This window comes from Ammospiza nelsoni, chromosome 5 (genome assembly GCF_027579445.1).
Source record: "Ammospiza nelsoni isolate bAmmNel1 chromosome 5, bAmmNel1.pri, whole genome shotgun sequence".
Taxonomy (NCBI): domain Eukaryota; kingdom Metazoa; phylum Chordata; class Aves; order Passeriformes; family Passerellidae; genus Ammospiza; species Ammospiza nelsoni.
This window is the reverse complement of record NC_080637.1, coordinates 1310736-1329605: the sequence shown is the minus strand read 5'-3', so window position 1 is coordinate 1329605 and position 18870 is coordinate 1310736. Positions and strand designations below refer to the sequence as shown.

The 18870-nt window shown below is 42.1% G+C and overlaps 1 protein-coding gene across 1 annotated transcript in view; it reads left to right on the top strand.

Moving 5' to 3' along the window:
- The first annotated feature begins 2840 nt into the window (after positions 1-2840).
- Positions 2841-18870, top strand: part of FBH1 (F-box DNA helicase 1) — a 32920-nt gene continuing 16890 nt past the window's right edge. The window contains exons 1-8 of the mRNA XM_059472947.1: positions 2841-3006; positions 4342-4829; positions 7994-8124; positions 11352-11481; positions 12508-12698; positions 15027-15122; positions 16438-16532; positions 17922-18090. Of these exons, the coding sequence (XP_059328930.1) occupies positions 2841-3006; positions 4342-4829; positions 7994-8124; positions 11352-11481; positions 12508-12698; positions 15027-15122; positions 16438-16532; positions 17922-18090 (1466 nt within the window). The remainder of the gene's footprint in view (positions 3007-4341; positions 4830-7993; positions 8125-11351; positions 11482-12507; positions 12699-15026; positions 15123-16437; positions 16533-17921; positions 18091-18870) is intronic.

Genomic DNA, 18870 nt, shown 5'->3' with positions numbered 1-18870 from the left:
AACTGAGGGATTGGGAATGAGGAGTAACAGGATGGGGGAGTGAACAGGGGGGCCCTTGGCTGAGAAGGGGTTAAAAGGGGATTCCTTGGAACTGGGGCGTTGGCACTGAGGGGTTTTTGGGAATGGGGGGTTGGAAATGAGGGCACCCTCTGGACGAGGACGGTGCATCCATTTGGGAAAGGGTTTGGAAAGGACGTTCTGGAGGGAAAACAGGGAGCAGCTCCAACTTCATCCCAAATGTTTCTCATCCCTTGGGAGCTTCCCCCTCCATCCTCTGATCCTTTGGCTTCCCAGCTGGAATGTCGTGCCCTGGCTGACACTGGAAGCCACACGGGAAATTGGGAAAAAATAGGAATGCAGGTGAAGCCTGAGAAATTCCATTTTTAAGTAGAATCCTGGGATGATTTCGGTTGGAAAAGATGACCCAAATCCAGCCCCAGATTCCCTCAGCACATTCCTGAAAGCCATAAAAGTGCCTTGAATTGGATTTTTCCCTTTTATTTCCCTCGTTTCCCAAATTTTGAGGAAATGGGGATGTTGGGAACCAGGCTCCCCTAAGAGCTGAGTGGTTTTAGCTCTGCTGAGCTGAAAAGGAGGGAGCAGCACGTCCATAAAATCATTCCATTGGAAAAAACCCTGAAATTATCCCAAGGAATAACCAGGCTGATCCTTGGATCCTGCCCTAAGGAAAATGGGGCTTTTTTGGGGCTGCTGCTCTTAAAAGAGAAATAAATAAATTAAAGGAAGCAAAAGTGAAACTGCTGATGCTGGCAGGAGGGAGCTCATCCTGTGACAGCCGCTCCTGCTGGCTTTGCCTTCTTTTGTGGAAAAAAATTGAATTTTGTGGGGGGTTTTTGGTGGCCAGAAGAGAGGAGTTTGTGCCTGTTCCAAGTAAGGTTTGGTTATTTTATGGGAATAATTCCCAGGAGGATTTTTTTAAACTGCAAAAGGGTTAATAGTTTAATAAGAGATAAAAGAATCCCATGAAAAAGAGTTTTCTTAAACAATTTCCTCCTTGGGAAAATGAGTTTGTCCTTTAATTTAATTTAATTTTTAATCTTTTATTTAAATTTTTATTATTTTATTTTGGTTTTCTAATTTTGGTTTATTTTATTTAATCTCTTCTTCTATATATATCTAGTGCAAATTGCCAAAAGCACACCATTAGTTTAAAATAATTTTCTTCTATATTCTTATTACATTGGTTAAATGCATATTTATGAGGATTATATATATTTCAATATATTATATATAATATACATATTTTATATATAATATATATAATATTTCAGTATTATATATAATATTTTTGTTAGTTTATGTGTTATGAGAATACTTTTTCTTGATTTTGACCTTTGACTTGTCTGCATGTTATTTTATTTTATGTATTTTATTTTTTCTTGAGGTTCTATTTTGTTGTTTTGACATTTCTTGATAACTGGAGAATTAGTAGGGAACATTTTTCTGGGTGTCTTGGTTCTTGTTATTGAAATATTATCATTTAGATAAGATGCTCCACAAATAAATTGAATTAACATTGTTATTTTATGCCATTATCTGAGTTAGTTATGTAAATAAAAGTATTCAACATAATTAATTTTAATAAAATTTTAATTTTAATTACATTTAACTACATAGTTTCTATTCTAATATTATGAGAAAACCTAAGCATATATTTCTTTTATTACTATTTGTGCAAGCTAAATGGTGTATATAAAAGCTGACAGATTTTATATCTAAAAAGTAGTTAAAAGGGATTATAAATTGTATTATATTAAAACTGTTGTGATTAACAATAACTTGTAAAGCCAATGCATAAATATGAAAGACAATTAATATATTATAATGTTACTAGATTATGTTATATATTATATAATTTATTATATTTATATTTATTTATATTAATTATTACTTTGATTAATTATATTTATTATATAATATATTATATACTGTACAAGTAATATATTATTATGATTATATAAATATATTACAGAATTTATAAATTCTACAATATTCATATTATATTATTAATATATTCCATTGATATATAGATAATATGGTTCCATTAATATATTGTTAATATTGTATCATATATTATAATATAATGTATAATATGCTATAATGTATTATAATATAATAATATAAATAACCCTATCATACTAATATAAAAATATAATTATAATATAAGACAATAATATTTATTATAAACAATGTAATATTTTATATTATAATATGATTATATGGCTATACATAATATATTATATGATACTAATATAGTAATATTATAACTATAATATTATAATAATTATAGAGTAATTCTACTTACAGCTACAATATTATAATGACTATAGAATAATTTTATTTGTACTATGATATAATATATTAACTATATTGTCATTTATAACATTGCATTATATTATATTACGTTATATTATATTATATTATATTATATTATGTTATGTTATGTTATGTTACGTTATATTATGCTATATTATGCTACATTATACTACATTATACTATATTATATTATGCTATATCATATCTTATAATATTATATCTTATTATATCTTATTATATTACATCACATCTAATTATATCATATGTGATTATGAAATTGTAGCTATATTGTCATTTATAAAAAAGGGCAGCCACAGCTTCTCTGGGAACTCCTGGCTGGGATGGAATTCCTAACTAAATATACCCCAACTAAATCATCCCCTAAATATCCACACGGAACCATCACTCCACTATAACTTGCTGAAACCCTGCGGCCTCTCAGAATTCCAGAGGAGAAAATAAAATTTTATTTTTTCCCTTCGTTTTCCCTCGTGTCCCGCAGGATGCGGCGCTGCAGGCGGCGGCACCTCACAGCCCCCGAGTGCGCGGCCCTGGCCCGGAGCCCCGAGGGCTCAGCCCCGCTGAGGCACCCCCTGAGCCTGCCCCGAGGAGGAGGAGGGGGAAACCGCGGCCTTCATCCCGTCCACGGCACACGGAGACATCCCAGAGGTACTGCTGGGACAGCTGGGCATGTTCCCTGGGGCAGGGAGGGACCCAGGGAGAGCTGGGAATGTTCCCTGGGGCAGGGAGGGACCCAGGGAGAGCTGGGAATGTTCCCTGGGGCAGGGAGGGACCCAGGGACAGCTGGGAATGTTCCCTGGGGCAGGGAGGGATCCAGGGAGAGCTCCCAGCACATTGCAGGGCCTGCAGGGGCTCCAGCAGAGCTGCAGAGGGACTGGGGACAAGGCCTGCAGGGACAGCACACAGGGAATGGCTCCCACTGCCAGAGGGCAGCCATGGGTGGCATCTTGGCAATGAGGAATTCCTGCCTGGGCTGGCATTGCCACAGCAGCTGGGGCTGCCCCTGATCCCTGCAGTGCCCAAGGCCAGGCTGGAGCAGCCTGGGATGGTGGCATTGGAATGGGATGGCCTTGAAGGGCCCTTCCCACCCAAACCATTCTGGGATTTGGGACACTCAGAATCCATCCCCAGGGATTTTTATGGAAGTTGGGGATGGCAAAGGGAAGGGAGACCCTTCCTGGAGTGCTGAGATTGCCAGTGAAGCCCCCAGAGCCCAAAATCCCTTCCTAGAGAGGAGTCGGGGTGGGGATGGATCCAATGCCAGGCTGGGAGAGCTGGGAATGGAGGGAATTCCCTGGAGAGGGAGCCTGGGGTGGGATTTTGGGAAGGGATTCCCAGAGCAGCTGGGGCTGCCCCTGATCCCTGCAATGGCCAAGGTTGGACACTGGGGCTGGAGCAGCCTGGGATGGTGGGAGGTGTCCCTGCCATGGCAGGGGTGGCACTGGAGGGGACTTTGGGGTCCCTTCCTACCCAAACCATTCCAGGATTCCATTGAAAAGAGTTTCCTTGACCCATTTCCTCTCTGTGAGATTTTGTGATTTTATTCACTTTATTTTTTAAAAAGTATAATTATTTTATTTAATTTTTCATTTTATTTGTTGCATTTAATTTTGCTTTTTAAAATTTTATATGATTTTTATTTTATTTCTTATTTTATGTTGGTTTATATATTTGTTATTTTCATTTTATTTCTTTTCATTTAATTTTTTATTTTCTTTTTAATTCTTTTGTTTAAATTTAATTTCATTTTATTGCCCAAATCCTGCTGCCTCCACTCCTGTGGCTGAGCGGAAACCCCAGCAAACCCGCCCTGAATTCCTGGGAGATTTGGGATTCCGACCCATTTTCCTGAGAATTCTCTCTGTACCTGGCTCCCTTCCCACTGAACATTCCCTGCCCAGCCTGGAATGCCACCAAAACCCCAAATCCTTCCTCGTTCCCTGATTTCCACGGAACTCATTGCCACTCTTCCCCTTGGTGCAGCACCAGGCCAGCAGAGGAAGATCTCGGATTTCTTTGGGATGCTGAAGTCGCCGCGAGCGGGAGGCGCGGGGATGCCGAGCCCTGGGATCAAGGAGGAGCCCCTGGACCCCTTCTCCCCTGCACCTCCTGCTTCCTTCAGCCAGCCCTCGCTCTCCCTGCCTCCCCAGGCCCTGGTGCCGCCCCCCAGGGCCCACTCCAGGAAAAGAGCAATTCCCAAAGCGGAGCAGGAGCTCTGGGAGGAGCCTGAGGAGAAGATCCCAGAGCTCAGTGGGCTCCAGCAGGAGTGGGAGGAGCTGGAGGTGGAGCCCCTTCCCGATTCCCGCTTCGGGCTGCTGGGCACGCGGAGCTGGCAGGTTCCTCAGGGATCCATGGAGGACCTTCCTCCTGAGATCCTCAGGAACATCTTTGCTTTCCTGCCAGTTCTGGATCTGTACCAGAACCTGAGCCTGGTGTGTCGCTGCTGGAGGGAGATAATCCGGGATCCACGGGTAAGGAACGTTCTGGAATCATCCCACAGGATCATCCATGTGTCCCTTTGTTCCTTTAAATCCCATCATTCTTCTCATGGGATCATCCATGCCTCCCTTTGTTCTTTAAATCCCATCTTTCTTCCCTAAATCTGTGAGTTTTTAGGTCTCTTGCCATTTTTCTTTGGTCTTCTAAACCAAAAGATCCAAGATCCATGGGTAAGGACTACTCTGGGATAAATCCATGGGATCATCCATGCTTCCCTTTTTTCCTTTAGATCCCATAATTCTTCACAAAATCCATGAATTTTTAGATCTCCTGCCATTTTTCCATTTTTTCTTTGGTCTTCTGGACCAAAAGTTGTTGCCCTATATCTGAGATCTGTGGTAAGGAACGCTCTGGGATCATCCCATGGGATCATACATCCTTTGTTTCCCTTTGTTCCTGTAAATCCCATCATTCTTCCCCAAATCCAGGAATTTTTAGATTTCCTGCCTTTTTTTATTTGGTCTTTTGGACCAAAAGATCCAAGATCCATGGGTATGGAACACTCTGGGATCATCCCATGGGATCATCCATTCCTCCCTTTGTTCCTGTAAATCCCATTATTCTTCCCACAATCCATGAATTTTTAGGTTTCCTGCCATTTTTTTGGACCAAAAGTTGCTGCCCTATATCCAAAATCTGAGATCCACAGGTAAAGAACGCTCTGAGATTATCCCATGGGATCATCCATGTCTCTGTTTGTTCCTTTAAATCCCATCATTCTTCTCATGGGATCATCCATGCCTCCCTTTGTTCCTTTAAATCCCATAATTCTTCCCACAATCCAGGAATTTTTAGATTTCCTGCCCTTTTTCTTTGGTCCTCTGGACCAAAAGATCCAAGATCCATGGGTAAGGAATACCCTGGGATGATCCCATTGAGTCATCCATGCTTCCCTTTTTTCCTTTAGATCCCATAATTCTTCACAAAATCCATGAATTTTTAGGTCTTCTGCCATTTTTCCATTTTTTTCTTTGGTCTTCTGGACCAAAAGTTGTTGCCCTATATCTGAGATCTGTGGTAAGGAACGCTCTGAGATTATCCCATTGGATCATCATCATGCCTCTCTTTGTTCCTTTAAATCCCATCATTCTTCCCATGGGATCATCCATGCCCTGCCTGCCTCCTTGTTCCTTTAAATCCCATCTTTCTTCCCATGGGATCATCCATGCCCTGCCTGCCTCCTTGTTCCTTTAAATCCCATCTTTCTTCCCACAAGCCAGGAATTTTTAGGTCTCCTGCCCTTTTTCCTTGGTCTTCTAAACCAAAAGATCCAAGATCCATGAGTACGAAACACTCTGGGATGATCCCATAGATCATCCATGCTTCCCTTTGTTCCTTTAGATCCCATTATTCTTCCCCAAATCCACGAATTTTTAGGTCTTCTGCCTTTTTTTTTTTTGTCTTCTGGGCCAAAAGTTGTTGCCCTATATCTGAGATCTGTGGGTAAGGAATGCTCTGGGATCATCCCATGGGATCATCCATTCCTCCCTTTGTTCCTGTAAATCCCATCATTTTTCCCCAAATCCAGGAATTTTTAGGTTTCCTGCCATTTTTTTTGGACCAAAAGTTGCTGCCCTATATCCAAAATCTGAGATCCACAGGTAAAGAACACTCTGTGATTATCCCATGGGATCATCCATGCTCTGCCTGCCTCCTTGTTCCTTTAAATCCCATCTTTCTTCCCACAATCCATGAATTTTTAGATTTCCTGCCTTTTTTTATTTGGTCTTCTGGCCCAAAGGTTGCAGCCCTATATCCAGAATCCATGTTGGAACAACATTCCTTCCCATCCATGGAAAAAAAATCTGGAATATTCCATAAAATGCCCTTTGCAGAGTTTTCCCTGCAGCCTTTTCTCCTGGCAGGAATTTTCCAGGGAATTCCTGCAGTGTCCCCAAGCCTCTGGGCGTGTCTGTGGTGGTTTTTGTCACAAATGGATTTGGAGGAATTCTGGAGCTCTGTTTTCGTGGGTTTTGGTTCCTCTGGAATCAAGGCAAACAGCTGGAAGGAATGATCCCTAAATCCCACAGAAAGTGGCTTGGGAACAGGCAGCACCTCTGCAGGCACTCACCATCCCCAAAAATCCAGCCCTGTTTGCAGCCTTTGAGGATTTTTCCCCCCTTTATTTTTCCCCCCTTTATTTTTCCCCCCTTTATTTTTCCCCCCTTTATTTTCCCCCCTTTCCTTTTCCCCCCTTTCCTTTTCCTCCTTCTTTCCCTTTTTTCTTATTTTTCCCTCTTTTTTCCTCCATCTTTCCCTTTTTTCTCTATTTTTCCCTCTTTTTTTCCTCCCTCTTCCCCCCCCTTTTCCTTTTTTTTCCCTTTTTTCTCTTAATTTTTCCCTCCCTTTTTTTTCCTCTCTTTTTCCCCCCTTTTTCCCCCTTCTCTTTTCCCACTTCTCTTTTTTTCCCTCTCTCTTTTTCCCCTTTCCTCCCCCATCCCCCTTTCCCACCCAGCTCCTTTTCCCCCCTTCCTTTTCGCCCCTATTTTTTTCCTCCCTCTTTCTTCCTTTTTTCCCTTTTTCTCTCTTTTTCTCTCTCTTTTTTTCCTTTTTCCTTCTTTGTTTTCCTCTTCCCTTTCCCCTGCTCTTTTTTTCCATCTCTTTTCCCCCCCTCCCCTTTCCTTCCCCATCTCCCTTTCCCATCCCGCTCCTTTTTCCCCCTCCTTTTTCCCCCTTTCTTTTTCCGCTCTATTTTTTGTCCTCCCTCTTTTTTCCTGTCCCTTTTCCTTCCTTTTCCCCTTTTTTCTCTCTTTTTCTCTCTCTTTTTTCCCTCTCTTTTCCCCCCTTTTTTCCCCTTCTCTTTTCCCACTTCTCTTTTTTTCCCTCTCTCCTTTTCCCCTTTCCTTCCCCATCTCCCTTTCCCACCCAGCTCCTTTTCCCCCCTTCCTTTTCGCCCCTATTTTTTTCCTCCCTCTTTCTTCCTTTTTTCCCTTTTTCTCTCTTTTTCTCTCTCTCTCTTTTCCCCCATTTTCCCCCCTCCTCTTTTCCCTCTCTCTCTTTTCCCCCTTCTCTTTCCCCCCTTTCCTTCCCCATCTCCCTTTCCCCCCCAGCTCCCTTTTTCACCCCCATGGCTCTGAGCCCCCCCTGATTTCTGCCTTTGGGATGCCATGAGGTGATTGCTGTGTTCCCCCTCCAGTTCATCCCTTGGAAGAAGCTCTACCAGCAGTTCCTGAGCAGGGAGCAGTCAGCCCTGCTGAGGGTGGAGCAGATCCTGCAGGAATTCTCCATAGCCCAGGAGCACCAGGGCTGTGTGCTGGGGCTGGTCAGGTGAGTCCTGCACGTCCTCACCTTGTCCTGCCTTTGGGATTTCTTCAAATTGCCAGGTTTGTCTTCTGGGACATGTGCAGGAAAATGGGGAGGGAAAGTGATTTTAATAGGAAAAACCACTAAAAAGAGGTACAAAACTTTCCTTTCCTTATTCTGTTACACAAGATCCTGGAATCATGGAATTCTTTAGGGTGGAAAAGGCCTCTAAGACATGGAATCCAGCCATTCCCAGCACTGCCAAGGCCACCCGTGTCCCCAAGTGCCACATCCACAGTGCTGGAGCCTGAAATGCCAAAAACTCTCAGAACTTTGGGGCTGTAAGCCAAAACTTAGAATTAAACACAAGATTTAATCTGAGACCTTAGAAAAAACTTCCAAATTTAAAAGCAGGAATGTGGATTTATAGTTTAGAGCAGAGACACATTAAAATAAATAAAGGTTTAGAGGTTAAGATAGAGAAAAAATAAAGTAGCAAGGTGGATCCAACTTCTGGAATCATGGAATGGTTTGGATTGGGAAGAAACTTAAAATGATCCAGTTCCACCCCTGGGCATGGAATTGCACTAAGGGACACTTGCAGACAGCCAGAAGGAGCTTCCAGTCTGAGAGCTGGGTGCAGGAATTTATTCCAGCTCTTCTGGGCCACAAAACTGGGAATTCTTGTCCAGGTGGCTGCTGGCACAGGAATGGGCTGGAAATGCAAATTCCAGCTGCTCAGATTGATGGAAAACACAGCAGGGATGAACAGGGAATAGTGGGTGCTGTGGGGGCAGCACAGTGAATTCCTCCTAATAAAAGGATCAATCGTGTAAAATTCCTATTAATGTGAGTGTGTTCAGGTGGAGAGAAGATTCAGGAAAAATTATTATTGAGGCATCAGTGTGTTCAGGTGAAGAGCAGATTTAAGAATGAAATATAATTATTATTGAGGCATCTGTGTTCAGGTGGAGAGCAGATGTAAGAATCAAGTATAATTATTATTAATACGAGTGTGTTCAGGTGAAGAGAAGATTCAAGAATAAAGTCTAATTTTTATTAATAGGAGTGTGTTCAGGTGGAGAAAAGATTCAAGAAAAATTATTATTGGGTCATCAGTGTGTTTAGGTGGAGAGCAGATTTGAAAATAACGTATAATTATTATTAACATGAATGTGTTCAGGTGGAGAGGATTCAAGAAAAATGATTATTGAGTCATCAGTCATCAGAGAGCAGATTTAAGAATAAAGTATAATTCTTATTAATGTGAGTGTGTTCAGGTGGAGAGAAGATTCAAGAAGAATTATTGAGGCATCAGTGTGTTCAGGTGAAGAGAAGATTTTAATTCAAGAATAATTATGTTGGAGGCATCAGTGTGTTCAGGTGAAGGTTTGAAAATAAAGTATAATTATTAATATGAGTGTGTTCAAGTGGAGAGAAGATTCAAGAAGAATTATTATTGAGGCATCAGTGTGTTCAGGTAAAGAGAAGATTTAAGAATAATTACGATTGAGATATCAGTGTGTTCAGGTGAAGAGCAGATCTAAGAATAAAGTATAATTTTTATTAATATGAGTGTGTTAGGTGGAGAGAAGATTCAAGAATAATTATGATGGAGACAGTGTGTTCAGGTGAAGAGCAGATTTTAATTCAAGAAAAATTATTGAGGCATCAGTGTGTTCAGGTAAGGGCAGATTTAAAAATAAAGTAAAATTATTATTAAGAATATTAAGAATAAAGTATAATTTTATAATATGAGTGTGTTCAGATGGAGAAGGTTCAAGAAATTATTATTGAGGCATCAGTGTGTTAAGGTGAAAAGCAAATTTAATAATTAAATATAATTATTAATATGAGCGTGTTCAGGTGGAGAGAAGATTCAAGAAAAATTATCATTGAGGCATCAGTGTGTTCATGAAAAGAGTAAATATGAGTGTGTTCAGGTGAATAGGAAATTCAAGAATAAAGTCTAATTTTTATTAATACGGGTGTGTTCAGGTGGAGAGCAGATTTAAGAATAATTATGATTGAGACAGTGTGTTCAGGTGGAGAGAAGATTCAAGAAGAATTATCATTGAGGCATCAGTGTTCAGATGAAGAGCAGATTTAAAAATAAAGTGTAATTATGATTGAGACATCAGTGTGTTCAGGTGGAGAGCAGATTTAAGGATAAAATATAATTATTATTAACATGAATGTATTCAGGTGGAGAGGATTCAAGAAAAATTATTGAGTCATCAGTGTGTTCAGGTGAAGGGCAGATTTAATAATAAAGTACATTTTTATTATTAATATGAGTGTGTTCAGGTGGAGAGAAAATTCAAGAAGAATTGTGATTGAGGCATCAGTGTGTTCAGATGAAGAGCAGATTTAAAAATAAAGTGTAATTATGATTGAGACATCAGTGTGTTCAGGTGTAGAGCAGATTTAAGATTAATTATTATTGAGGCATCAGTGTGTTCAGGTGAAGGGCAGATTTAAGAAAAAAGTATAATTTTTATTAATAGGAGTGTGTTCAGGTGGAGAGAAGATTTAAGAATCATTATTTCTGAGGCATCAGGGTGTTCAGGTGAAGAGATGCAGGCAATTCATGCATGGTTTGGTTTCCAGACCCAAACTCTTTTCCTTCCTGCCTGTATTTTTCCCACAAAATGCAGAATCACAGATTTATTTTTTTTTAATTTTAAGATTTTTTGGTTAATGTATTAAAGAGTGTGGTGGCTTTTGGTGCTAGTTAATTATTAATGTGTTTATTTTTTTGTTGTGAAATAGGTAAAGTAGGTTTAAAACTTTAAAAGGGCATGAAGAAAATTTTATTCATAGTTCCCAGGTTTCTTTTCTCTGCGTGTTTTTCGCAGAGGTCTGTGCAGTTTTTTAATGGTTGGAAGCTTTATATCAGTTTTTTTAATGTTTTTAATGTAAAACTATGACAGCAAGTATGATTGGTTGAATGCAGAAGTCAAAACTGTGCTTGAAAAAACATCTACAGACTACATTAATATTTTAAATTTTCTGAAAGATGGGTATTTGGTAATTTACCTGTATACAAAGTTAGGTAAACACTGATTTGTGTGCAGTGTTCTTTGTGCAGAGGCAATCCCTTGTGACAATTATTAACATTATTTTTGCTGAGTTCAGTGGCTCTCAGAGGGTCCCTGCTGCATTAATGTGAGCTGTGGGCATCACCAGCTGTGCTTTGGAACAGCCCCAAGTTCCTGGGAGAGCAAATCCCTGTTATTCCCCCTGCACAGGTTGGTGTCATCCACAGGAGCCCGGGTGGATCCCAGCAGGCTTCTGCAGCTGCTGGGAACCCATCCCCTCTTCCCAAAGGCTCAGTTCTGTGTCCTCAGCAAATTCCCAGATTTGCACAGCAAGCCTGGGGTGAGTTTCACTCTTACTTCTTTTTTATTTCTTTTATTTCACTCTTATTTCTGCTTTTTTTTTTTTTAACAAATTCCTGCAGTGTCCCCAAGCCTCTGTGGTGCTTCCTGTCACCAAATGGATTTGGAGGAATTCTGGAGCTGTGTTTTAATGGGTTTTGGTTCCTCTGGAATCAAGGCAAACAGCTGGAAGGAATGATCCCTAAATCCCACAGAAAGTGGTTTGGGAACAGGCAGCACCCCTCCAGTCACTCACCATGCCCTGGGATCTGACCTCAGCCCACATTCCTGGGGAGATCCAGGTTTGCCTTCGTGCCATTCCCATAAATTTGGATGGGTAAAGCTGGACAGGATGCAAATATGGGATGTGCTCCTCCCTTTTTCACCCATCCTAAAACTTGTCTGAGGTCACTGTGCCCTCCTGTGTCCCAAACTCCTCCCTCTGTGGTGTTATTTGGGATCATTTGGGCTGACCATGATGCCTCAGGTTTGGCTTTTCTATTTTATATTCTGAGCTGCTTTAGTGTGTGGGGCTGGGTTCACATCCAGGGGTGGTGAGCTGTGTGCACAGAGCAGGGAGACAAAACAATTCCTGCTCCAGCTGGGCACCAAGGACAAATGCCCCAAATCTCAGCCCAGGAGCACAAACCCCGTGGGCTGGAGAGAGAAAAACAAGCAGGGTGGGACTGCCTGGGCTAAAGCTGCAATGGGACAATGAACTGCAAGGTGCAAATGGAGCAGAGCTGATCCCAGGGACAGACCCCGGCAGCGCTCGTGCATTTTGGGGCCGTTTTGGGTCATCTTGGGTGCAGCCCTGGCTGGGCTCTGGTGCTGCCCAAGGTGCAGCCATGGATCCTTTCCATAAATCCCTGCTTTATTCTGGAACTCTGCCCAGCCTCTGTCCTAGCTCAGCCTTCTCAAGGCATCAATTTAAGATTTCACAGTCCTCACTGAATTTTTCCACCTCCTAGTGAGATTTCCCTGGAAGCTCCAAGCTGTTTGCTGTGTTTCCCTTGTCCTTGCCCAGGCAGAGAAGATGTGGGCCATGTTTGCTGTCATGGTGCTGTTCTCTGACGGCGTTGGGGACATCCAGAGGCTGCTGGAATGTTTCCGGAGCCCCCGCTCGGAGCTGGCCCTGCTGGAGGTCACCGAGGTGCTGCACTGCATGGCCACGCTGCTGCTGGCCATGAGGAACAAGAGCATCCCCATCTCCAACAGGTCAGGAGCTTCCCATTCCAGCCCTGGGTGCTCCAACCCAGCTTTGGATGTTCCAGGGATGAGGCAGCTCCAGCTGCTCTAGGAATTCCAGCCCAGCCCAGGAATTCCTTCCCAAACCTCCCCTTTTTTCCAGTCTGAAGCCATTCTCTGTGTCCTGTCCCTCCATCCTTTATCCCAAAGTCTCTCCTGGAGCCTCTTCAGACCCTGGAAGAGGCTCTGAGGTCTCTCCAACTTTGAGTTTCAGATGCCTCCAAATCCCAGCAGAACAGGAGCATTCCTATCTCCAACAGGTCAGGAGTTTCCCATTCCATCCCAGGGTGCTCCAATCCAGCTTTGGATGTTCCAGGGATGAGGCAGCTGAAGTTTCTCTGGGAGTTCCTTCCCAAGAGCCCATCCTAAATCTCCCCTTGTTCCCAGTCTGAAGCCATTCCCTGTGTCCTGTCCATCCTTTATCCCAAAGTCTCTCCTGGAGCCCCTGGAGGCTCTGGAGGAGGCTCTGAGGTCTCTCCAAATTTGAGTTTCAGATCCCTCCAGTTCCCTGGGGATTTGGATCTCCAGCCTGGCCTTGGACACCTCCAGGGATGAGGCAGCTCCAGCTCCTCTAGGAGTTCCATTCCAGTGCTTCCCCACCTTCCCAGCCAGGAATTCCTTCCCAATTTCTCATCTATCCCATCCCTCTGGCACTCCCCCTTATCCTGTCACTCCTTTCAGGAGACAACATTCAAAAAACTCCAAATTTTCCCAAAATAAAACCAGGATTTAAAGACTCCTCCTACTCAGTATTTTACTTCATTCCAAGTCCTAGGAGCTCCTTCCCTCATGATCCTTTTGTTCCCAAAAGAAAAAAAAAAAAAGGATCTGAGCAGAGATTCCTTGAGATTCCTTCAGGATTTCAGGGGGGATAAGGATGAGGACACAGGGAAATCCTTCTGGAGAGAAAAGTGGGAAGGAACTGGAGTGGAAAATGCAAATATCCAGGAATTAGATGGCTCTGGAAGCTGTGAGTTCTAAGGGACTCTAGGACAGGGAAAGGCTCATCCTGAGGGAAACTGGGATGTTTGTTTGGGATGTTAATGATTGATTCATTGCTGGATAAAGTCACTAACCTGCAGGAAATGTGGCAGGTCAAAATCCAGGGATTTTAGAATTTCCACCTCCCCAGAAAAAGTGGGGATTCCTCCTGGGAGTAAGGAGGAGATGTGTCCTGCAGGAATTGCCTGATTGCTGTTTGTGGTAATTAATGAGTCTGAGGGTCCAAGTCTTGGTGAGAGACACAAAATGTGTCCTGGAGGGCTGCAAGAAAGGGACAAAACTGCCCCGAAAGAGGGAAAAGCACAGTGGGAAAACCCTGCTGGAGAATCCAGGTTAATTTTAAACCAGTTGTTGTCAACACAGCTAAACCCAAAGGATCTCTTTTCCCTCTGCAGTGAAAACCAGCAAGAATTCTTATCAGAGTTAAAAACCTGCCCTAAAACCATTCTAAACCAAAAATTTCCTCTCTTTAAAAGCCCAAATCAGCCCCAAATTCCCTGCAAGGCCCCCCAGCCCCAGCTCTGTTGGTGACTGTGGCTCAGGAGAGCAGAATTATCCCCTGGACTCTGATCCCAGCTCATGCTGCCATGGGAGACCCTGAAATACAAACCTGGCAGGGCAGAATTATTTAAAGAACATTTTAAATTATTCATCATTTCCTGCAGAGCTTGAGGCTTTTTGTTTAATTATCCAAGATATTGGTGGTGTTTTAAGTGGCTGCAGAGGTTTAATTCGTTATTTTATATATATATTTTATATACATTGTCAATATTAACTATATAATATATATTATATAATTAATTATTATATATTTTATATATAAATAATATATATTTATATATAAATATATATTATATTTATATAGTTAATATATAAATATAGTTACAGTATAACTATATATAGGTATATATAGTATAACTATATATATGGTATATATATAGTACACATATAATATATATACTATATATATAATTTTATAACTATATATAGTTATATATAGTATAACTATATATGGTATATATAGTATATATATAATATATATACTATATATATATAATTCTATATAATTTTATAATATAAAAATATATATATTATGTATATGTAATTTTATGTATAGTTTTAACTATATATTTATAATTTTATATATACTATATTTATATAACTTTATATAATTTATATAATACATATATATAATTTTACTATATATAATTTTATTATATATATAATTTTATACATAAAATTATTAACTATTTCCTATTTCTCAGTAATTCCTGTTTTATCCTTTATTTTTTCCAGGCTTCACTACAATATTTTCTACTGTTTGTATCTGATGGAAAATGCCTCTGGAATTGTGCAGCCTCTGCAAGAGGGAAGGATGGATTTGAGTCCCAGGTGATCCAAGCAGTGCATGCTGAGCAATTCCATGGAGAGAGGAGCAAATATCCCAAATATTCCACAGCAGGAAAAGGTGGAGCTGGATCAGTGGCACAGCTGATCCTGCTGCTCACCACCTTCCCATGAATCCTCAGGGAAAATCAGGATTGGGGCCTTAGATCTGTAAAATTGGGAGTGCTGAGTTTAAATTTGCTCCTGGGTCTGTCTTGGAATCATGGAATGGTTTGGAATCAACCAGTACCCCCCTGCCATGGCAGGGACACCTCCCCTGTCCCAGGGTGCCCCAATCCTTCCTTGGGCACTGCAGGGGTCAGGGGCAGCCCCAGCTGCTCTGGGAATCCCTTCCCAAAATCCCACCCCAGGCTCCCTCTCCAGGGAATTCCCTCCATTCCCAGCTCTCCCAGCCTGGCATTGGATCCATCCCCACCCCGACTCCTCTCTAGGAAGGGATTTTGGGCTCTGGGGGCTTCACTGGCAATCTCAGCACTCCAGGAAGGGTCTCCCTTCCCTTCTCCATCCCCAGCTTCCATAAAAATCTAAACTCATGAAGAAGAAAGAAGAAGGTAAAGAAGATGGATTAGTTACTGTCTTAAAACTTTTATTTATATATATATTACTATATTTTGAAACTTTAAACTCTCAAGTTTTGTGTTTGGTGATATTACACACTTCTAATTAAACTACACTCTTGTAATCTGCTATTAATTAATTTTGGAAGTCTTCTCCACACCTTTGGTCAAATGCAGTGTTCTCCTGTGAGTCAGAGTCTGTCAGTACAGAAAGTCTCAAATTCTCAGCATCCAGAGCTCCAACACATTCCCAGCTTTCCCAATAAATAAGGAATTTATTTATAAGGAATTTACCACTTCCTTGGCATGTAGAAATCCAAGCTGGGTTTCTTTTCTGCTGCTGCAATAAATAATTCAATTCTTTATCCTCACCTGGAGAAAGGGAATGGGATAAATTCATCCATCACCGAGGTCTAACTGAGATAAAACTGGTTTTAATGAGCTTGAGGTGCCAAATTCATTCTTAAAGCACATCTTGGTCCCTCAAAAATATATTTTCCTTTGTTGGTGTGTGATGTTTTCCTATATTCCCTAAAAAATCTTCCCAAGACTTTTTATTTTATCTCCACTATTTCCTTACTCCATGCTTTTCTCCTTTTCCCAATAACCAAGTTGGGATGGGATCAATCAATCTCTGATTTCCCTGTCAATTTCTTTTAAGTGGGATGGTTTGTTTTAGGGGTTTTTAAAGTATTAATAATTCCTTCCCCACGTGTTGATTGGAATTTTTTCCCTGTTTTTAGTGGACAGGCTGATGTCAGACTGACCCATGAACAGCAGAGGATTCTGAGTCACAAAATTGAGCCTGGCCAAACAGTGAAAATAATGGCATTTGCAGGTAAGAGCCCAAAATGTTGGAAAAATCCCTGGACAATCCCCGATCTGCTCCTTCCCTCCCTGATCCCTCTGTCTGAGGGATTGAGAGATCCCAAGGGGATCAATTTGTGCCTCTGGGATAACAAATTTTAGGGAAAATCTGCCAAAAATTGAGGCAGAATAAAAACAGGGGAGAGAGGAGTGGGAAAATGTGGAACAGCCCTACAGATCCTGAGTTTGGGAAAGGAGGAGGAGGAGATGCTCCAGGTGCTGGAGGAGAGATTTCCTTGGAACCCCAGGAGGAGTAATTCCTGAAGGATTGACCCCATGGATAAAGGGAGCAGTTCCTGAAGGACTGACCCCATGGATAAAGGGAGCAGTGCCTGAAGGACTGAAACCATGGATAAAGGGAGCAGTTCCTGTAGATTGACCCCATGGATAAAGGGAGCAGATCCTGAAGGACTGACCCCATGAATAAAGGGAGCAGTGCCTGAAGGACTGAAACCATGGATAAAGGGAGCAGCTCCTGAAGGATTGACCCCATGGATAAAGGGAGCAGTTCCTGTAGGATTGACCCCATTGAAAAGGGAGCAGTTCCTGAAGGACTGACCCCATGGATAAAGGGAGCAGTGCCTGAAGGACTGACCCCATGGATAAAGGGAGCAGTGCCTGAAGGACTGACCCCATGAATAAAGGGAGCAGTTCCTGAAGCACTGAAACCATGGATAAAGGGAGCAGTTCCTGAAGGATTGACCCTATGGAAAAAAGGGATCCAGGCTGGAGCAGTTCCTGAAGGACTGACCCCATGGAAAGGGAGCAGTTCCTGAAGGACTGACCCCATGGATAAAGGGAGCAGTTCCTGAAGGATTGACCCCATGGATAAAGGGAGCAGTTCCTGAAGGACTGAGCACATGGAAAAAAGGGATCCAGGCTGAAGCAGTTCCTGAAGGATGACCCCATGGAAAGGGAGCAGTTCCTGAAGGACTGACCCCATGGAAAGGGAGCAGATCCTGAAGGACTGAGCACATGGAAAAGGGACCCACACTGGAGTGGGCAGTTCCTAAAGCTGTGCCAGGGAAGGTTTAGGTTGGACATTGGGACAATTCCTCCATGCAAGGCTTATCCAGCCCTGGCTCAGCTGCCCAGGCAGGGATGGAGACCCCATTCCTGGAGGGATTTAAAAACCTGTGGATGTGGCACCTGGGGACGTGGATGGCCTTGGAGGTGCTGGGAATGGTTGATGCCAACCCAAATAATTCCCTGTTTCTCTGAAATCAGGAGTGAAGTGCAATATTGGAGTTGGGACAGCAGGAGTGTAAAAAAGAATTAAAATATGTGGAATAATTCATTCCTGACCATGGATATTTTATTCCTTATTTTTATGTTGTTCCCATTTTCCTCTCCTCTCCAGGCACAGGGAAAACCTCGACCTTGGTGAAGTACGCGGAGAAATTCTCGGAGCTGAAATTCCTTTACCTGACTTTTAACAAAGCTGTGGCAGAGAAGGGGAAGATGGTTTTCCCAAGGAATGTCACCTGCAAGACCTTCCACTCCTTGGCTTTTGGAAGCGTTGGGAGACGGTGAGTGGGGAGTTCCAACCCCTTGGTGGGAGCAGGGAAAGGACGAGGAAGGGGAAGTGGTTTTGAGGGGAACCTCCAGGATTTGAGGCAGCACAAATAATGGGGGGAGATTTATCATTGATGGCTTCCAGATGGATGCAGTGGGATGCTCCAGGGATTTTAGCATCCATGGGGGCACCCCAAAACCAGGGAGCTCCTCACAGGGAGGTGGAAATCCACTGGGAGTGAGCTTTTCCCACTTCCCATTCCCACTGGAATGCTCCAAGTGCTGCTTTTCCTGAGGATCAATTCCTTTTCCAGAGGATGAATTTCCTTATCCTGAGCTGTTTTCATGATCCAATTTCTGTCCAATTCTGGCACGTTTAAGCTGGGGGTAGGAAAGACTTAGAAAAAAAAGGAAATCCCATTCCCTGGCTCTGCAAACACTCTGGAATTCCAGGGATGAGCTCAGTTTTCCATCTCTAAAATGTATAAAATCAACACATTTGTGCTTCCATCAGGACAAATTGTGCAGATTTAAAGATACTCCAATATTTGAATGAATTGGGATATAAAGCTGAGCTTTTTCCAGGGAGAGTGCACAAAAAAAAGGGATTCCTGTGTGTTTTAACTTCTTTTTTGTCTTTTTTCCCTTTTTTCCTGTCTTTTTTTTCCTGACCATTTTTTCCTGTCTTTTATTTTTCCCTGTCTTTTTCTGTCTTTTTCTTTTCCTGTCTTTTTCTTTTCCTTTTTTTTTTCCTGTCTTTTTCTTTCTTGTCTCTTTCTTTCCCTCTCTTTTTC